The 18,756-nt window shown below is 43.9% G+C and overlaps 1 protein-coding gene and 1 long non-coding RNA gene across 2 annotated transcripts in view; both read left to right on the top strand.

Moving 5' to 3' along the window:
* The first annotated feature begins 4,111 nt into the window (after nt 1–4,111).
* FSTL1 (follistatin like 1) overlaps nt 4,112–18,756 on the top strand; it is a 52,091-nt gene continuing 37,446 nt past the window's right edge. The window contains exons 1-2 of the mRNA XM_060098982.1: nt 4,112–4,225; nt 4,387–4,443. Coding sequence (XP_059954965.1) covers nt 4,223–4,225; nt 4,387–4,443 — 60 coding nt within the window. The 5' untranslated portion in view covers nt 4,112–4,222. The remainder of the gene's footprint in view (nt 4,226–4,386; nt 4,444–18,756) is intronic.
* Nucleotides 4,455–18,584, top strand: LOC132490622 (uncharacterized). Its single transcript, XR_009532580.1, has 3 exons — nt 4,455–17,816; nt 18,166–18,281; nt 18,511–18,584. It is a non-coding gene; the product is annotated as an uncharacterized LOC132490622 (long non-coding RNA).

Below are 18,756 nucleotides of genomic sequence, written 5' to 3'. Positions count from 1 at the left end.
TCACAGTGTAGGTTGGTGATTCGTTGCTGCAGCGGACATTCTTGGCTTGGTCCCAGCATTCATTCCTGCTTTTCCTGTCAACATTACCCTTACTTTCTTTTGGGTGGGTCCTCATTGGCTCAAATTAGCCCAGCCCAGCCTCCAATCAAAGTGACTGGTATGGAGATGTCAAGAAATTCAATTTATGCTTTCTTTTTTAAAAGTGCACCCTAAGATTTTGTAGCAGCTCCCAAAATAGGCTCTCTCCCTCACCCAGATGGGGTAGTCCAAGGGCGTGATGAGGCTGGCACTGAAGCCAGTTTACCACCCTGAGAGCATAAACTGGAACTCTCAGAAGCCACCATATGGAACCCAGGGATGAAATAAGATTGCTGAAGGTAAAGACGAGAGACGGCAAGAAACAGGATCCTTGCTGACCTTATTTGCGGTCTGGATGAAGGCTTTCCTGAAGCCAGACTTACCCCTGGATCTCTCAGCTACTAGGTGAATAAATTCTGTTTAATTGCATAAGCAATTTAAGTTGACCTCTCTGTCATCTGCAACTAAAAAATCCCTCACTGATACAGCTATCAACTCCTTTGTTTTGTTGTTATTGTTGTCGGTTCATTTTGTTTTGTTTTGTGTTTATTATAGAGAGTCAAGTTAACCATACTCTGTAGCACAGAATTATCATCAGTATCTGCAAGGTCCTTCCATTGAATTATTCCCCTAGCAGCACACCTTAATTATAAGCTTATGTACCAGGCACTGTTCTAAGTAATTTACATATATTAACACATATAATCTGCAGAACAACCCTATGGAGTTATTATTATTATTATTATCCCCATTTTACAAATGAGGAAACTGAGACCAGAGGTAAGTAACTTGCCCAGGGTTACTCAGTAAGTAATAAAGCCAAGATTTACTACCAAGGCAAATTTGAACCAAGGTAACCTGGCTCCTAAACCCATGCTCTTAGTCACTACAGTATACCAGAAAGACTACAGTATGCACATACTAACATTTGGCATTGTCCAACTCTCTAATTTTTGCCACTGTAATGAATGTAAAGTAATATTTACAATTTCTTATGTAACTTTGGACAAGTTACTTAAACTCTCTGTGTCTGTTTCCCTACCTGTAAAATGGAGGTAATAAAATAATACTGATTTTATAGGGTTGTTGTATAGTTTAAATAATGCCAGTGACTGTGAACATCTTTTCTCTACTTCTTGGCCATTCAGGATTCCTTTTTTCGAGAAACTGCCTGTTCATACCCTTTGACCATGTTTCTACTGAGTTTCCTGTCTTTTTCTTATTGATTTGCAGGGGTCACATATATATTGCAGTTATGTCCATTTTAGATATTACACATCTCCTTCTAGTCTATCACTTTTCTGTGGTGCCCTTGTTTAACAGGAATCTTTAATTTTGATATAATCAAATTGATCAATTGTGCTCCAAATGTGGAGAGAATGAAGACATGAAAAACAATGTTTATGCCCTCAGCAACTTAAAATCTGGCTGAAGAATCAAGACTAACAACTATATGAACAAGTGTCAGACACCGTGTAACAATATGCAATAAGATGCCAAGTTGTAAGTCTATGTAATCAACTATTAACCTCGGAAAAGTACCCCAATTTTTCTGAGCTTCAGTTTCCTTACTTGGAAAGTGGACACAATAAAAAAAATACTTTTCAGTTTGTTGTGATAATTAAATAAAATAAGACCTGGCTCTTGTGGTTAGTACCTGGCATATAATACCAACTGCAATTCAGATGCAAAGCAGATTAATGAAATAATAATGGCTACCATTTATGGAGGGCTGCTACCTGCCTGGCACTTACTATAAGATACCATATTTAAATTTCACAACCCCCTGCAAGGCATTATTGTCAGATGCAGAAACCTAGGTTCAGAGAGCTTAAGTAATCTGACAAAGTCACACAGCCAGTAAAAGGTGGCAACAAGATTGAAAGCCAGGTTCATTTGACCTCAAACCTCATGTGCTTTCCACTATGCCAAGTTATTGCCAGAAAAGGTACTAGAAAAGCAATGAAACTTTACTTGGATCCTGAAAATTTTTTTAAAAAGACAATTTGAATAGACAAAAGGAAGAAGGAAGAGAGGAGACCATGCCAGATTCTGAGAGGGTGCAGTGCATGTGCCAGGGATGAGTTCTTACAGGGCAGAAGCAAAACTTGTACAACATAGTGCCCTTCAGTCCCAGCACAGAGATTGGGACAGGGTAGCTGGTGGGGGAATGCCTATTCCCTACTTCTCTTACTTCCATAACGAGGAAGCAGGAGTGCATTTTCTGACTGGGAAGCTTGAAGGAGGAACTAGGGATGTGTCCCTCTGACCCCTCAAGTTTGGGAAGCAGGCCTGCCCCAGGAAGCATGCATTTTCTGCTTTTCCAGAAACTGTAAAACTGCAGTCAGTTTTATACAAGCAGACTTTCCAACTCTGTTTGTAACTGGTGGGGTATGTTCAGTTCTGGGGTGAAGTACAAGCAGGTCCTTGTCCCTGCAGATCTAAAGCCACTGCCACCATTCCAGTTTTTACCAGGGACAGGCTGACATTTTGCTTTCTACCAGTCTGACTCCTGCAGCTATCTCAATGGATTCTGAACTTGCATGGGCAATATGGGTGTTATTTGAAGCCCCCTAAGACCACAACTGTTGGCACTCAACAAACCATGGTAAAAGAGTGAATGTGACAAGTTCAGAGGACAATGAGAAGATGGCCTGATTTGAGCAGAGGACATATAAGTCGCTTAAGTAAGGTTAGATGGATGACTTACAAGAAAGGCTTTTGGATTTGACGTGGGAAGAGTGCTTAAGTTTCTGAGCTGGGGAAGAGCACGAGGAAGACAGTGTTTATGTAGAGATAATACGGCAGTGCGCTGCAGTGGAGACTGGGGGAGGAGAACTTGGAGCTGGAGGGAACCAGAGGTGGTTTCTATAATTCCTAAGTGAGGGAGGATGAAGGTCTGGCCTAGGGAAGTGGAAATGTGAATGGGGGTGAAAGGATGAACAGGAGATCTCAAAGGAAAAACTGCCAGGATATGGTCACAACTGGGGTCTGAGAAGTAGAGATAACGTTTTTGAGGGAGCACTCTGAAAGAGCAGGCCCGGAGCTGGTGGGAAGTGGGTCTCAGCCTTGGGCACGTTAAATCTGAGGTGTCAAGTTGGTTTGCTCTCTGCACCAGGGACACCGGGCGCATGGTAGGAAAAAAGCTACAGTGGGAGCAATTTGCGGAGTCAACACTGTCAAAGACGCATCACAGATTTGAGGACCTCTGGGAAGAAGTTGGTGGAGATGTGAAGTATGAACATAGAGGGTGCCCGGGATGACCGGGGTGGGAGTAGGGACACGGGTGAAGCTGGGAGGAGGAGAGCAGGGGGACCCCGGTCGCTCCTGGGCTTGAGGGAAGGACGGGATGAGGCTGCAGGCAAACGCTGGAATCAGGATCTTCTCAGCAGAGGAGGATGGCCTCCACCCCCACCCCACCCCCCCGCTCCCCAGGAAATCCACAGTTGAACCCAAAGCAGCTTTCCTCAGGCTGGCTGGTCTTCTGGACCCTGCGCCCCCTTCCTCGAGCTCTGGCGACAGTGATGCCCTGGACCCGGAGCTGCGGGGGTCCCTCTGCACCTCTGGCCCGCTCTCTATCAGCCATAGAGGGCGACTTCAGCTGCCCACGCTTAGGGCCTTTCACCCCAGGTTCCCGCCCCAGGGCGAGCCAGGACCCCCAGCATTACCGCCCCACCTGGCCACCGCCGCAGCCCGCACCCGCAGCCTGCCCGAGCTGCAGCAAGCCAGCGGCCCCTCCCGGGGGTGGGGTTTCGGCTCCCCACACCCACACCCCCTCCGCCTTTGTTGCAGTGTCCCCCAGGACCACCCCCTCTGTGCCTGGGCTTCCACGTCCTGGGGGCTAAACTAGGGGCCTGGGTTTCGGGAAAGGGGTTCGGCGGCGCCAGGACGCTCGCGGGCTCCAGGACGTAGCAAGGGGCTGGGAGGAGGGAGCGGAACCCTGAGCCGCGGGGGCCGCTGCTGCAGAAGGGGGAGGAGAATGGGGAGGAGCTGGGGGGCAGGCTGTCGGGGAAGGAGGGGTCTTAAGGGGCGGCGAGGGCAGGTCGGATTTCCTCTGAGGCTGGCGATCGGCGAAGCTCCCACCTTCCCTTAGAGCTCGCTGCAGCCGCCTGCCCCCGCGCCCTCCGGAGACCGGAACGGGACCATGGTGAGAGCGGGGTGCGCTGCGCGGAGCCGAGCGCACTTGCCCGACCCCTCTGGGCGGCCGAGGGTGGCCGGGCGGAGGGAGCGAGCCTCCGAGGCACGAGGAAGTTTCCGGGGTCGACACGGGGCCCGGTGCCTTCACTCTCGCTCTTGTCTTTTCCGCAGATGTGGACGCGCTGGCTCGCGCTCGCGCTGGTGGCGGTCGCCTGGGTCCACGCCGAGGTAGGTGAGCCTCTGAGGAGGTCCGAACTCAGGCGCCGGGGCCACTGGGGTCTGCGCGTCGCGCGGGCGGTGCGTGCGTCCCAGGGATGCTCTCCCCGGGTAGGACTGGGAGTTTCCATCTGCCCGGTGAGGGGGGCGCTCGGAGCAGAAATGCTGCTTACGAAACTTAAACCTTAAAATCAGGAAAAGTAGTTTGGGCCGTCAGCGGGAGCCCCCCCGCGGCTAATATGGAGGGAGAGTTGGGAGGGGGAGAGAGGACGAGCAGGGCCGATTGGGATGCAGACGGCAACAGGAGCAGGAGCCGAGTTCAAAAAGGCGCCTGAGTTCTTTCCTTCACTTAAGAGGAAATTGAGAATAGTTGGAGACTTTTCCCTTCCGAGTCTGTCTCCTGGGGGAGGGGGGTCGGGGGATCTCAAGAGACTCTTCTTTTAGGGCGGAATATTTTTTTTCTTTTATAAAGTAAAATGATGATTCTCTGTTTTTTTTTCTTTTTTTGTAAAGTGCCCTCGGATTTTGCGTTATTATCAGAGCCAAATAACGGCCTTTTAAAATCTCAATTTTTTTCTTAAACTGGCGTTGCGCAAGTATGAGTGATCCATTGCTCTGCTCTTTGAGGGCTCTGCGTTTCCAGTCAAAGTATTTCAGCGCCTTTTGGGTAGTGTTTTCTTTTCAACTCCAGTGACCTTCCTGAGACACTACAAACAAACCAACAAACCCTTCGCTCACAAGCTCCTCCATTAACTCAAAGGTTTATGGACAGAAAATAAACAATTCTAAATTCCCTGGGCTCTAGTCTCCAGAAAAGTGAGGTCAGAAACCAAACATTTGATAATTATGGCAGGAAATGTGGAAGGAATTAAAAAGCATGAGGGAGAAGAAATGGAATGTACATTACAAAAGAAATAGCTCCCTGGTGGGTGGTTATTCTCCCTCTTTGAATTTTTTTTCTTCGTATTACAGTTTAGCCCCACCCTTAGCATCACAGCTTGACTGCCTAGGAAAGTCATAAAAGCCTGCAAGGTCTTCACGATTAACAACAAAAAAGTACACATTATACTGAACTCTCATTTAATTCACTACCACACTTTTGGTTGATCTGGAAACACGTGCTGTTTTTACTCACAATGAAATAAAAATAGCTAATATTTTTTGGATATCTACTTTGTGTTGTAATAAAACTCCATTTGAGTGATGGGGAAACTAAGTCAGAAAGGTCACATAATTTATCTAGTGTCCTAAGTTGTTAAATGGTAGGAGTGGGATTTGAACACAGTCAGGCATCGCACCCCAGGCTCTTAACCGCTGTCTCACACAAGGACTAAATATTTGCCATGTACTTCTTATATAGCAGACGTTGGTTGGGCTGCATGCCTCATTTCTTTTACAGCTTTCCAGAACATTGTAGGGTCAGTTTTGTTATCCACAATTTACAGAGGAAGAAACAGGTTCCGGAGACTAGGTAACCTGCCCAGGGTCTCACAGCTAGTTCTCAGGAAGGATCTGAACCCAGCTCCTTCCACTGGTGGAGCTCATCTTGAACTCCAGATCTGCTTCTAATGCATTTTGTTCTCCAGGGTTTGAGTTTGAGGGAGGATCTTTCACTGGCTGATTTAGTCCTGGCTGAGAAACAGCCTTCCATCCCTGCTGCTGCCCTCAAAAGGCTGCTGTAGTCCATTGATGGATGTGGTGAATCCCTGGTTTGTTTTACTGCAGGTTTAGGAATTGCCAGCTAGTGTGTGAAATCGCTCTGTGAACTGGAATGCACATTTGAGGAGTGAGGATGCCATAGGTTCACTCGCCACAAGGCTCTATAGCCCAAGGTCTGGGATCTGTTCTCCCAAGCTGTTTGTACTACACCCCCTCCCCCCGGTGCATTGCAGGGAAAAGCTTAGCCCTCATAGGAAGTTCCCCCAGCAGCAATTTCCTGCTTGAGGTGGAAGAGCAGAAAGTACTCTCACAGAATTCCCAAGGCAAAATCGTGGGGAAAGAGGCAAAATCAAGAAGTGCTGAGGCATGAAAACGGAGGAAGTGGTGCAGAAAGAAGGCTGTGAACTCAGGGTATGTGAGGAGTAGGTATGATGTAGCTTTCATTTCATGACTCCAGATTATTAAGGATTATTTTTTTTATCGATACAATCTCTTGGTATCTGACCCTGGTAACATTTGGCAAGTTTTTAATCAGTGTTTTAATAATAATAAATGAAAAGATAGATTAGCCCTAGCAATTTGGATATTACTTTCAGCATTTTATCGTGTAGTTAATGGTGCTTTTGCAGTGGAATTTTTTTTCCTTGTTAGCTGCAACAACATATAGCAAACAAAGCCAAGTAATGGTATTTACTGTTTTTATTGACATGAATCCACTTTAGTAGACTTTAGGGCTGAAATCGTACAAATATCGTTGAACTTTTAAAATGAAATTTAAAAAACAAACTGAGTTTTCTTGGTGCTTTTTGATTTAATACAAGCACAAGGATTCAATTCAGCATATTTTTAAACTATGTGATTGCACAACAAATTATGTTGATAGTTGAAGAAGCCAAGTCTTTGGAATAGTAGTAGACCTCTAGAATCAGGTGTCCCTAGCTTGAGAAAAGGTGGTTGTCATCATTATTAGTGCCAGTCTGTAAATCCTGTTTGGTTAGATTCAAGAAACTATTAACAAATCTCATTAAGGAAAGTGTTATATTTTTAATGTTTTCCATGGTCTCTTGGTACCTCAGGGTTGATTTTTTGGCTGCTTCCTCTTTTTCTTTCTTTTTGTCATAATACTTCAGGCAGCCTCCATCAAAATTCCATCCCATCCACTTGAGCGCACAGCCATGTACTCTTTAGAGTCTACTTGAAACGGGGTGTTGGCACATGTCTCTCGATGAGCATGTATTAGTATCTGCAATGGACGAGGAATGGGGGGGTTGCAGCGGCAGAGCAAGCTACCTTGTTTCAGAATCTTCTTGGAGGGGGTTATGTGGGCCTGCTCACTCTTCCTTTACCCATCCACCTCCCATTGAGAATTACTGCAGTTCACTGAGAGGTGTGGATAGTGGAGGCTAGGAAAGGTTGACATGTGCCCTTGAGTCTCAGGAGGTGGTGGGTATGAGTCTACTCTAACACCACAGGCTGGAGGGGACCCTGTGGCCCAACTGCCTGCTTCCAAAAGGCAGCATTGGCAAGTGCCCAAGCATACTCCACTCTCCGTTGGTGGTCATCTCTGCTGGCACTCTGATTTCCAACATTCCAGGTCTATAAATTTATCATGATAAGTCACAAGTACAGGAGACTGATTCACAAACAGGACACTCATTCCAGTAAGGGAATACTTAACCTATGAACTGTGAGTGCATCATTTAAGATAATAGCAGCAAGAACAATAACAATTATACAGATAAGCAAGAAGATTATTAGGGCATTGTCCCTCTGAAGCCAGGTTTCATAACCTCATTTATACCCTATTATCAACATACAGTTAAGCAACCACTAGGGGTATTATTGGCAGATGTGGGGTCTCCTCTTTATTCTTTAGAATTACTCTAATAGCGGATTCAGGAAGGCCTAGAGTGTGATTTTCCCATTTTCCCTTGATTTTCCCCACATCCTCTGACTGCTTCTTGAAGCTACAGCAAAAACTAGGATTTTAATATCCATCTTGAACATTAACCACTAAAATAATCTCTTGTTTGTTTATCCTTTGCTGTGATTCTGGAGACCATTGTTAGAAATTGGGATGTTAAAACATGGCAGTGACTGCTGAATAGCCAAAACAGATGGACAGGCACCCTGCAAATTGAGGCCCTGGATGTTGAAAATGTCTTTAGAAAGGACATGTCACAATTCCCATAGACGTCTCTGGATTGGGTAATGGAAAGCAGGAGTCCATTCTCAGGCTCAGAGGAATGAGTTTGGGAAGAGCTGTGAGGTGGGGGCATGGGCTGCTATGAATGTAATGTCCCAAACAAGAAAATAAAGTCTTCAAAGTCAGTGAGGCAGGAAAACACATGTTTCCAGGAGAACAGGGAAAGGATGAGCTGTAAATGCCAGTGGTCACACACAGAGAATTGAAAACATCATGGTGTCTTTTTCCTGCTCCTTTTCAAATAAATGGACATCCAGACAGAAATTTCTAGTAGCCACAAATAGTATTAGCTTAAGGACACCAGATATTATAGGACTGAAAACAACTTATACTTAGATGGGTTCATTTTGTAAGCTGTGTGACTGATGTCCTGTAGGTCAAATGCATACTTTTCTCTAAGGTTCCATCTTCTGTCACTTGTGACTTTGGCATGGGGTGCTTTCTCCAGGAGTGAGTCATTAACAGCACAGGCCTTCCCTTCACGGTGCCCATCAGTCAGTATTCCCTGATGTAGGCTGAGCATGCCCTACACAGGGCAGGGTCATGGATGAAGTGCAAGACATGGTCTCTGCCCTCAGGTTGCTTACAGTCTAATGGTGGGCTGTTAGATTTAAACTGCGGCAGCTATAACGTATAATATTATAACTGCATGATGAACAACTATCTTCATTATTATTATTGCTTTTTTTTACATTAACAAGGACTTCCCCTGATTTTTAAAGTTATTTTACATTAGTACAATGCACAAATCTTTACTGTATAGTTTGATGAACTTTTACATGTGAATATACCCATGTAGCCACCACCCGATCAAGACTGAGGGAATTGGTACAGTAAGGAGGCTATGAACTCAGGGTATGTGGAAATAGTTAAAATGAAAAAAGTGAGGTATAGGTATGATCAAGGTTACATTTCATCACTTGATGATCATTATCATTTAATTAGTCCAGTCTCTTGATGTCTGTCCCTACTAACATTTGGCAAGCTTTTAATTCATGTTTTAACAATAATGAACCTTTAATAATTCATGAAAAGGTAAATGAACCCTCTCCATATGAGACTTGCACTTTGGATATTATTTTAAGCATTTTAAACTTGTAGTTAACAGTGCTTGCAGTAGAAAATTGTTTTCCTTGTTAGCTACAAAAACATAGCAAACACAGTTAAATACAGTCTTTATTGACATGAATTCATTTTAGCAAACTTTGTATAGCTGACTTGATTGTTTTGCTGATGGATATTTCAGGGCTCCATATAATCTATGCTGAGAAACCAAATCAAGGAAAGAAACTCAAATAATTCTATTTGACCACTTTGCCCTGGTCATTATTTTAAAGGGACTCTACATAAGATGCCTATCATATTATTTATGAAAGCTAAAAACTTAAAACCTACTACATACCTAACAAGAGGAGAAGAGTTAAGAGTTAACAGCAATATATGCCACTAAAAGTTATGTTTACAAAAAATTTAAGGCTCTGGCAAATGATTATCATTTAAATAAAAAAGCAGAACACCCCCCCACTCCAATGCCTATCCTCACAACTATGTAAAAATTTATAGAGAAGTATGACAAAATGTCTTAAAATCCATCATGAGGATTCTTGTGACATCTCACCTTTTTTGAGAGGAATTTATCCTTCTAATATATGCTATTCTATTTAAATAAAAAAGTGTTATTTTCTGATAAAATATGGAAATTAAATATGTTCATAAAAAGCTCAGAGAATATAGAAAAAACTAGAGCAACGAATAAAGTTGCCCATAATTCTACCACCTAAAGATAAACTAGCCCTTCATCCCTCCTTTCAGAGAAATTATCAAAGTCAATTAACAGATGTATGTGATACGCCTACTAGACACTGTAAGCAATGAAAATTAGTGCCTCCCAACACTATGATAAATCGCCTGCAGCGATGGAACAAACATGGTGTGCATGTCACCACTACCCTCTCCCTTACCCATGGCAGACCTTACTAATCAATCAGAATTCTTCCTTCTGAGCCTGGAGGAGGTTAGAAAATCCTTCTCAGCAATGCTGTAGGCAGCCACTAGCAGTTACTCTGTGTGTGAGATAAAAGACATTTGCCTTTTCTGCTGGAAAAGTCAATCCAGTTTGACAGACATTGGTATATCTTTAGCCAGAATTAAGATGATTAGAAGGCAGAGTTCGGGATATATGAAACAGCAGCAACATGGGGTAATAGGTGATGGAACTAGGGTAGCAAATGGATGAAAATGTCGAGAAAACAGCAGTTTGTTCCTGGCTCAAGCTTCTGAGTTCTCTAGATGAGTTCGAACACCTTAAACATGTAAGTCAAACTCTCTAATATTGGCCATCAACAAAAATATGAGAATTTTCTTGGCTCTTCTGCTGGAGTAAATAGTTGTTCTTGCTAAGGCTCTAAGAACTGCTGCTGTCATAGATAACAGCTTCTGCATTAGCAGCCGCCTGGCAAGAAACTGCTAAATGGAAAGCTCTTTGGGTAGTTGGAGTACAAAATATATCCTGTAAATCTGCATTTTCTGCTGTGGTTGGAGGATTTCCATGTAATCTCTTTGCAGACTTTTTATATGCTCATTTGGAAGCCATCACTAGTAAGCTATTCCCAGGATTGTCTGAATTTATGACCTTTAAAATGTTTCCTGTATAATCCCAGACACTATTTGTGACCAACTAAGCTGTTGCCAAAACAAGTCATGTGACACACGGCAAAAGCATGATATGTTGCAGGCCCGGTTTATACATATGTGTGGCATGGGATATTGGCTTGAATTGGCTTGAGGTAGGGAAAATGTCTTTTACTACTTTTTATCGTATTCAAGATTTAAAATCCTGTGTCTGAGGCAAAATTTGTCTTAGTCCACAGTCTGTCATTCTGTCCCTCAGTGATAGTAAATGAATGTAATTTATTGATCTACAGCAGTGCCAGTTATACCAGTCACTCTGCACATATACTGCTATTAAGAATAGTGTGGAACTAAAAGCAGTACCATATTGGTCCCTATTCTGAAGTAGCTGCTACCACCATAGCTACTGTACAGCTCAAATGGACCTGGCCATTAGGGGGCCAAATCTATGGCATTCACAGAAATTACCACCCCCTTCCTCATCTCTTGCTGCTGGTGCAGAAATCCCTGAAATGCAGCTGTGGGATGGATGCCTTCTCAGAATTTGAGAGGCTCCATGGGAGCTGCTGGGGCCATTTTCAGGCTGTTCACCTTGACCACTTGACCAGTCTGTCCAGTAGGTGGCAGCTTTTTGTGTGGAACTTCATCTGAAATTGTGTCTGTTCCTGGAGTGCTAGCGCTTTTCTCTTATTTCTTGTTTTCATGTCACTCAAGCCTTCTACTGAGTTCCTTTCTTCATTCTCTTCTCTTGTTCTCATATCTGGGTGTTTCCAAGTCTTACCTTTCACATGGACCCTGTTACAGAACTTTCTTATTATTAAGAAGAACATAGTGAAAGAGTCCTTGATTTAGAATTCCTGCTCTGTCCTTTTCTTGCTAATGTTACCTTAGCCACCTAATTAATATCTCTGACTTGCAGCCTCAGTTAAGAGCAAGGGCTTTGGGGTAATGAATAGGTTTGAATTCTGGCCTTGTCGAGCTGTGAAACCATGAGCAAATTATTTACCTCCCTGAGCTTACTTTCTTCATTTGTAAAATGAATAATGGCTAGTTGTCTCTCTTGCCTATCAATCCAATTAGATAATAGAAAAGCCTCTTCTCCTCATAGCACACAGTCAACACTTGCAAAAAAGAAGTGCATCTTAAGAGTCCCTACTGGGCCCTGATAAAGAGTATTTTTAACTGTAATGATTTCAACAAGAGAATTCTCAGTTTACACATTAACATTCACTAGGCATGGTCTGTATTTGTACAGCCTGTGCACTGGCTCAGGTGGTTGTTCTGTTCACTGATTTATCGTTGAGAGGAAGTATAGCGTCATGGTTTAGCACTCAGGCCTTGAAGCTACGTTACCTGAGTTTAAATCCTAGCATAGCCCTTATTAGCCCTGTGAACTTGGGGAAGTTACTTAACCTCTCTGGGTCTGTTTCCTCATCTATAAAATGGGCTTAATATGGAGTATTTACCCCGTAAGTTAGTTGTGAGAATCAAGTAAGCTATTCCATGTAAAGCAATTAGAAGAGTGGTTTGGCACACAGAGTACAGTAAATGTTAGCTATTATTATCAAGCTTGTGGCATCTCTACTTATTGGAAGAGCTCCAAAAGCTATGGTGTGTGTGTGTGTGTGTGTGTGTGTGTTTGCACACTCGCATGTGCTCATGGCTGGCAGAACTCCCCTTGCTTCCTTTATTCTCTCCAGAGATTAAGGATCACCTTTTAAAAGGCAACTAGAATATTTATTTCAGTGGATGCTTTGACGCCCAGAATTCATATCAGAACCCTTGCCTCTACTGAGCCAGTCTTGCCTTCAAACTTCCAGCATTTCCTCTGTGAAGCCACAGCTCTGTCATTCCTCCGGGAAAAGAGTTAAGGCCTCATTGAGCACCTTCGTTGCACAGGCAGTGCACGTTGTAAGCCAGCATAGGTTTTCCCTGAAGACAGTGAACAAGGCAGAGAACTGGAAAGGGAAGAAGAGTGAGAAAAGGCAAAAAAGATAGGTGATAAAACTCCTCTGGAATTTTTCCAGATTCAGATTTTCTCCTGTGTCCACCCTTCTTACACATGGAGGTGGCCAGCAGATATCTTGGATTTTTTGTGGGATTTGTCATTTGCATATTCTTGCTGTAGTCCCCGTAGCACAGCCTGTTCCCATGCCACAAATCCTCAATTTGGGGTTTAGAAAATATGATCAGGCAAAGGAATAGAACCCTTTGCTTTCACTGTTTGAAAAATAAATACCTTCTCTCAAAGACAGGGTAGGACGTATTCCTGGAGCAGGCTGATTTGTCCGTTTGGGAACCAAGGCGGTGCTTTGGGTGTTTTGCACACAAACTGGAGTCCTCTGCTGGGCGCTGCTGTGTCTGGCAGCCGGCCCTGACTGCAGCCTCACGTGGCCACCAATTCCCAGGCCCCGGAGCCTGGTCTCTTTATTGCTCCCTGCGTTGCTCTCTTCATCTTTTCCCTCTACCTTCCTGTCTTTCCTTTTCTTTCTCATCTCTTTCTTCCACCATAACAGAGAGGTCATCGTGGAGTGTTTGGGCTGCATTTTTCGGAGCTGCCAAAACACGCACAGAGCACCAGGTTCACATTTCATGCAGAGAGAACGCTGCACAAAATCTTGATGCTTTATCTTGCTTCACCCATCTGGGACAAAGGGACAGTTCTCCAAGTAAACTCCAGGAAGGAAACGTTTCCTGTTCTCTATCAGGCACTGAGTTAATGCTGGTGACTAAGACACACACCTGTCCCCAAGGAGCTTGCAGTCCACCGGGGGAGGCAGACAGGGTGGAGTGACCCAGCATGGTAAATGCTAGGACAGGGGTGACAACGTAACCCAGCACTGGGGGTTGCGGGAAGGCCTCAGAGAGGGTGTGCCCCCAAGCTGAGCCCCAAATATGAGTGGTGTTAGCCAGACAACAGCAGAGAGAGGGAAAGAGCCTTAATCTAACTCTCACAACATGATGATGCTGTTACTGTAATCTTCATTTATCAGTGAAGAAACCATGGCTCAGAAGATTCAGTTAGTCACCCCAGATCAGTCACCTAGTAAATTGTAAAGCCAGGATACAAACCCAGGACTTCCAACTCTCAAGGAAGGCAAATACTCTGTGTTCAAGTGTGCTTAAGGTCCACTGAGTCTTATTTCTGAAAGTGACTTTGAAAACAAAGCAAAGACCAACTTTTCTCTAGGTGATATGGACTCAAAAATAACTGCCTAGGCTCTGTCATTTAACTCTTCATGCTCTATCAGCTGCAAGTGCCTGGATCAATACTTGAGGCCTGGTCACAGTCATTCTGGCCACATCGACATGGGCATGGCCTCAACTTGGTTTGGGTCCAGGTGCTTCTTTGACCCACATTGAAGTACAGTATAGTTGTTCCATCAGAGCACTTGCCTCATAATGGTCAGTGACTCAGGAGCTGCTTTAAAACAGTTTCTTTGTCCTTCAGATGTATTCACAACAATTCCACGTTGAATTAGACCAAACTGCAAGACAGCTCTAAGACTCCAGCTAAGTGTCTGGGTATGGTTGTTCAGACTGTCGACTGCACAAAAGTGGCTGGCCAAGGGAGCCAACTGGGCTGACTCCATCCTGCACTCTGCTTACCAGTCTCTGTGCCCTGTCCTGGGCCTTGTCTGCCCGCCCAGAGGGAGAACCACCTTTTTTCTAACTGATGTGCAGAGCTTCCCAGACCCAACATTTCCTCTCAGATATAAGATGCTTATTCGACTATGGTGGCCATTTCTCCTCTGTACATTTTGTAAATTGATATCATTCACAGTCTTAGAAAGCTTTCATAACAGGCCTCCATCAAAAGTCTGTTCTGTATTTTTGTGGAATTTCCTCATGGATTACCTAAAATGATACAAATGGAAATTTTAAAAAATCTATCCTTTTACAACCAAAAATGTGCTACTTTTGGCCCTTGCCCAACTCAATCTAGTTTGGGAACTATGATTCCCCAGGAATTGAGAAAAGCATTCCTAGCTTCCCCTGGATTGCTGGATTAGCGCAACTTCCCTCAGCCCACAGCTGAATTCCAGCGCCGAGAAAGAAACGTCTTAGACTGAGTGAACTCCCAGCCTGGAGCCTGTCAGAGGTTGTGTCATGTGTTTGCATTAGCTGAATAAAAAGCAAGCAGGCTTTCTGGCCTTACTCCCCCTCCTCCCCACACCCCCCTCTGGAGAGGCCGGTTAAAGTCTAGACAGTGTCTGCTTGGCAGTGAGCCTTTTCAGCACAGTCTGCACAGTTCTGCAGCTCTGACTTGAGTTGCCTCTCTTCACTCCCCCCTCGCCCCCGTTTTCTTAGTTAGCCTTAAACTGTCTCAGGGGACTGGCTTGAGCCTCACATGTAAGAAGCAGGTGAATGAATTTATGAGACCGTCAGGATTCAGCTGTTTTGAGAGGTTCAGAGTTGAGAAAATATCAGCAGTGCTGGCTGCAGCTGTGGCTGAGTTTACAGAGATTCCGTGATGTGAGCCAGCTTCCAACAAGCCTCCATTTATTAGCCAGAGATGGGCTGGAGGGAACCCAGGACAGACAGTGGCACCCAGGTAATGAGCCTTGTGCTGTCCTTGGTGGAGTGAACTTGGGCAAGTCACTGGGCCCCTCATCTGCAAAATACGCGGGTTAGAGTAGGGGAGCTCTCAAACCCAGCTCTGAAATCCTACCCATATAAAAGGAGGCAGACATTTTAGGTTGGATTGTCAAAGTATTCTACTTAATGGAATTAAGATATTTGATTAGATCTTGTCTTAATTGACGGCCCAAGGAGGAGCAGTTTGAGGGAGAAGCTGGCCCAGAAATGGGAAAAGAGAACAAGTAAAAGCAGGAGGCATTTGTGTCCCTTGCTTTCTCCTGTGTGCATTGAATGAAATATAAACGATACATCACGTGGCACCCGAACAGTCTTCATGCCCAGAAATCCCAGTTGCTGTCTATTCTACAGAAAGGAATCACTTGATTTTTCCACTTTAGAAAGCAGCTAATCCATAACACTGAGCAAGAAATGAAGGATGCTGGGTCTTCTTGGGGTTGAGCAAGGAATCTTTTTTTAAAAAAGAAGACAACCCAGGATTCCAAACGTGCAACTTGAGCTTTTACTGAACTTACAAAAAAACAAAAACAAAACTTTCTTCTGACCTTTGTAAATGTTCACGTTTTCTTTTCAAAATAATGATGCAATATTGAAACAGCTTACAAAAATCATTGTCTGAAAGCGTTGCATGGACCCTATTTTGTTTTCCAGAACTCTTCTTGCCTTCTCCCCATGTTGCCTGGGCCATGACCAGGATCCTTGGTTTCCTCAACAGGAATTGATGAAGTTCCTGCCCTGGTCCCCATGCCTTCTCTCTAAATCAGTTCAGGGCTCTTGTTACAGCTGAGGGCACTGCTCTTTGGCCTTGACCTCAGTGGTTAAATCAAGTGACTTGAGAGGGTGAATGCAGTAAGGAAGCAGAGGCCAGTGCAGATGTTTTAGTCCTGTTTAATGCTTGGTACCTTAACTGCACTCTAGTTCCCGAATCCCACTAGACAATCCCAGTATGCTAAACTGTGCTGACTTATGGTTCTGAATGGGGGGCCAGCCCAGTGCTGTCTGTGGCTTTCCTAATAAGGCCACTTGTACAGTGTCAGAATTGAATTCAAATTGGCTGTGCTCCAGGGTAGACTATATACACAGACACACCCATAAATTTTACTACTTAACTGACTTAAGTTTCACTACTTGGAGAATGTGACCATCTACTTATAGACTACAATACACTCCCCTCACAAATACACTCCCCTCACAGAAACAAATTCCTGTGGAAACCAAAGAAGAGAAGCACATATGTTATTAAATTTCCCTTAATTTGATTGTTGTGTTTAATCCAGTTTGGTACTTAACTTCTGTTATAATGTCCTGATTTCTTTCTGAGCCTAGTGATACAGATCAGTGCTTATTTTTGTGGTTGTGAGGTTTGCTTGTTAACTTAATCAATGTATGTCATTCATTCATTCATTCATTCATTCCCTACCTCATTCCAAGAAAAAGAAGTATGTTTTTCTTCTCAAATTCTATGGCTAGCATGTCCTACTAGTTTTTGTTAGGGTCACACTAAATAGACATATTTTCCATTTCGGAGAAGGACTCAAGTTTATGGCCTAACAGTTGCAACAGAGAAAAATAAAATGGATGGAGAACTTAAAATTCCTGATGACTCACCACGATACCTGGCTCATCTAGATTTTAATGTGAAATTGACACACTAGTGTGGAACTTCTATTAGAGCAGCTACAACTTTTGAAGCAGAATTCCAGATGCCCGCACTGAGCCCAGACTCAGACGTACCAGAGTTCCCGTCATTGTCAGGGTCCCTATCAGGAGGACCCAGGTGTGGCTTCTGGGGGGCCCAACCCAGCTCACAAAACCTGCTTGCGAATGGTGGCAGAATTCACAAATGCTCAGAACGGTCAGCTTCACTTTTCCAAGGGCATTCCCATCCTTGGGTCTTCACCATATGCTGTGATTACAATGCTACAATTAATTGGGGCAGGCTGAGGTCTACATCAGAAGCAGGAAATTCACCTGGCTTCTCCTTAGAGTCCGTAGGATCTTTCAGGAATCTGTTCATTTGTGCTTTGTCCCCCCTACCCCTCCTCTAGTCTTCTGTCCTTGGCATTTTCTATTTTCTTTCATTTCTTAGCCTGTGTGGCCTTGGCCTTGCCAGCAGCCACATGCAGAGAAGCAGACTTCCTAGTTTAGCTCTTTATTTTAAGGGTAAAGCCTTTCACTTTATGCATTAATTGGTGTCTGTATCATGTTCAACAAAAGAGTAACTTTCTGCGTGGCATCAAGGGCTGGCTAATGATCAAAGAAAACCCCAGCACAAGGATATCCTCTTCAGGTATGAGTTTGTTTGGGATTTCTCAATTTCCTTTCCTGGGGGATGGGACTAGAAGGGAGAATGGGATTGGGATGTGTTTTGAGCAGAGGCCAGACATTCAAGTCTTTGCTAAATGTTGGGTAAAGTAAATTCAGTACTCACTGCAGACTTATTTCTTAATAAAATTTTCTAAGCTGTCTGGGGGCCATATTGTTTAAAGGGCAGTTAAAAAGTTAATGGTTTTCTCTCTGAGAAATACAACTGGAAAAGAGTCTGTGTTTTTCTTTGTTTTCTATAAAAGAACGGGTATAATATAACCTGGATGATAATAAGAAACTGTATTTTTTTGTTTGTTATATGCCCTATCTAGGCTTTCTCTTTTTTTACATAAAAATAAAGAAACCATGAAGGTGATATGAAATCCTGTAAGAACAACCAACGCTTGAGGATTATTAACCCTGCTATGTTGGTCATTTGACAGCTTAGGTAATTGCATTTTCCCTCTAAATTCCCTTTACACATCTGATCAAACAGAAGGCTCTTCATTTCTTGCCTAAGTTGCTTCATCGAATTGCTGTGTGAATTAGAGAGCAAGCTGGGTTCCTCCCCGGGGGTATGAGTTGGTGATTGGGTTATTTTCCTAAGTAATGCTATCATTATTTGGTCTAGGGTAAATAGCATTGTAATTTAGTGACCATAATTACTCACATTACAGTGGCCTGGAGTGCAAAGACCTCCTCATTCCCCAATGATCTGTTTAACTCCAGGAAAGTCTTCTCTCTAACCAGGTTGGTGAAGCGAGCGTGTGTGTGTGTGTGTGTGTGTGTGTGTGTGTCCAGGTTGGTGAAGCGAGCGTGTGTGTGCGTGCGTGTGTGTGTGTGTGTGTGTGTGTGTCTTCCGTGCAGCTGAGGACTATTATGGTCTCTACATTACCAGTCTGTGGATTTACATATGACAACAG

The sequence above is a fragment of the Mesoplodon densirostris genome, chromosome 5, assembly GCF_025265405.1.
Source record: "Mesoplodon densirostris isolate mMesDen1 chromosome 5, mMesDen1 primary haplotype, whole genome shotgun sequence".
Lineage (NCBI taxonomy): Eukaryota > Metazoa > Chordata > Mammalia > Artiodactyla > Ziphiidae > Mesoplodon > Mesoplodon densirostris.
Note: the sequence above shows the minus strand (reverse complement) of the source record. Positions and strands in the feature narration are given on the sequence as shown.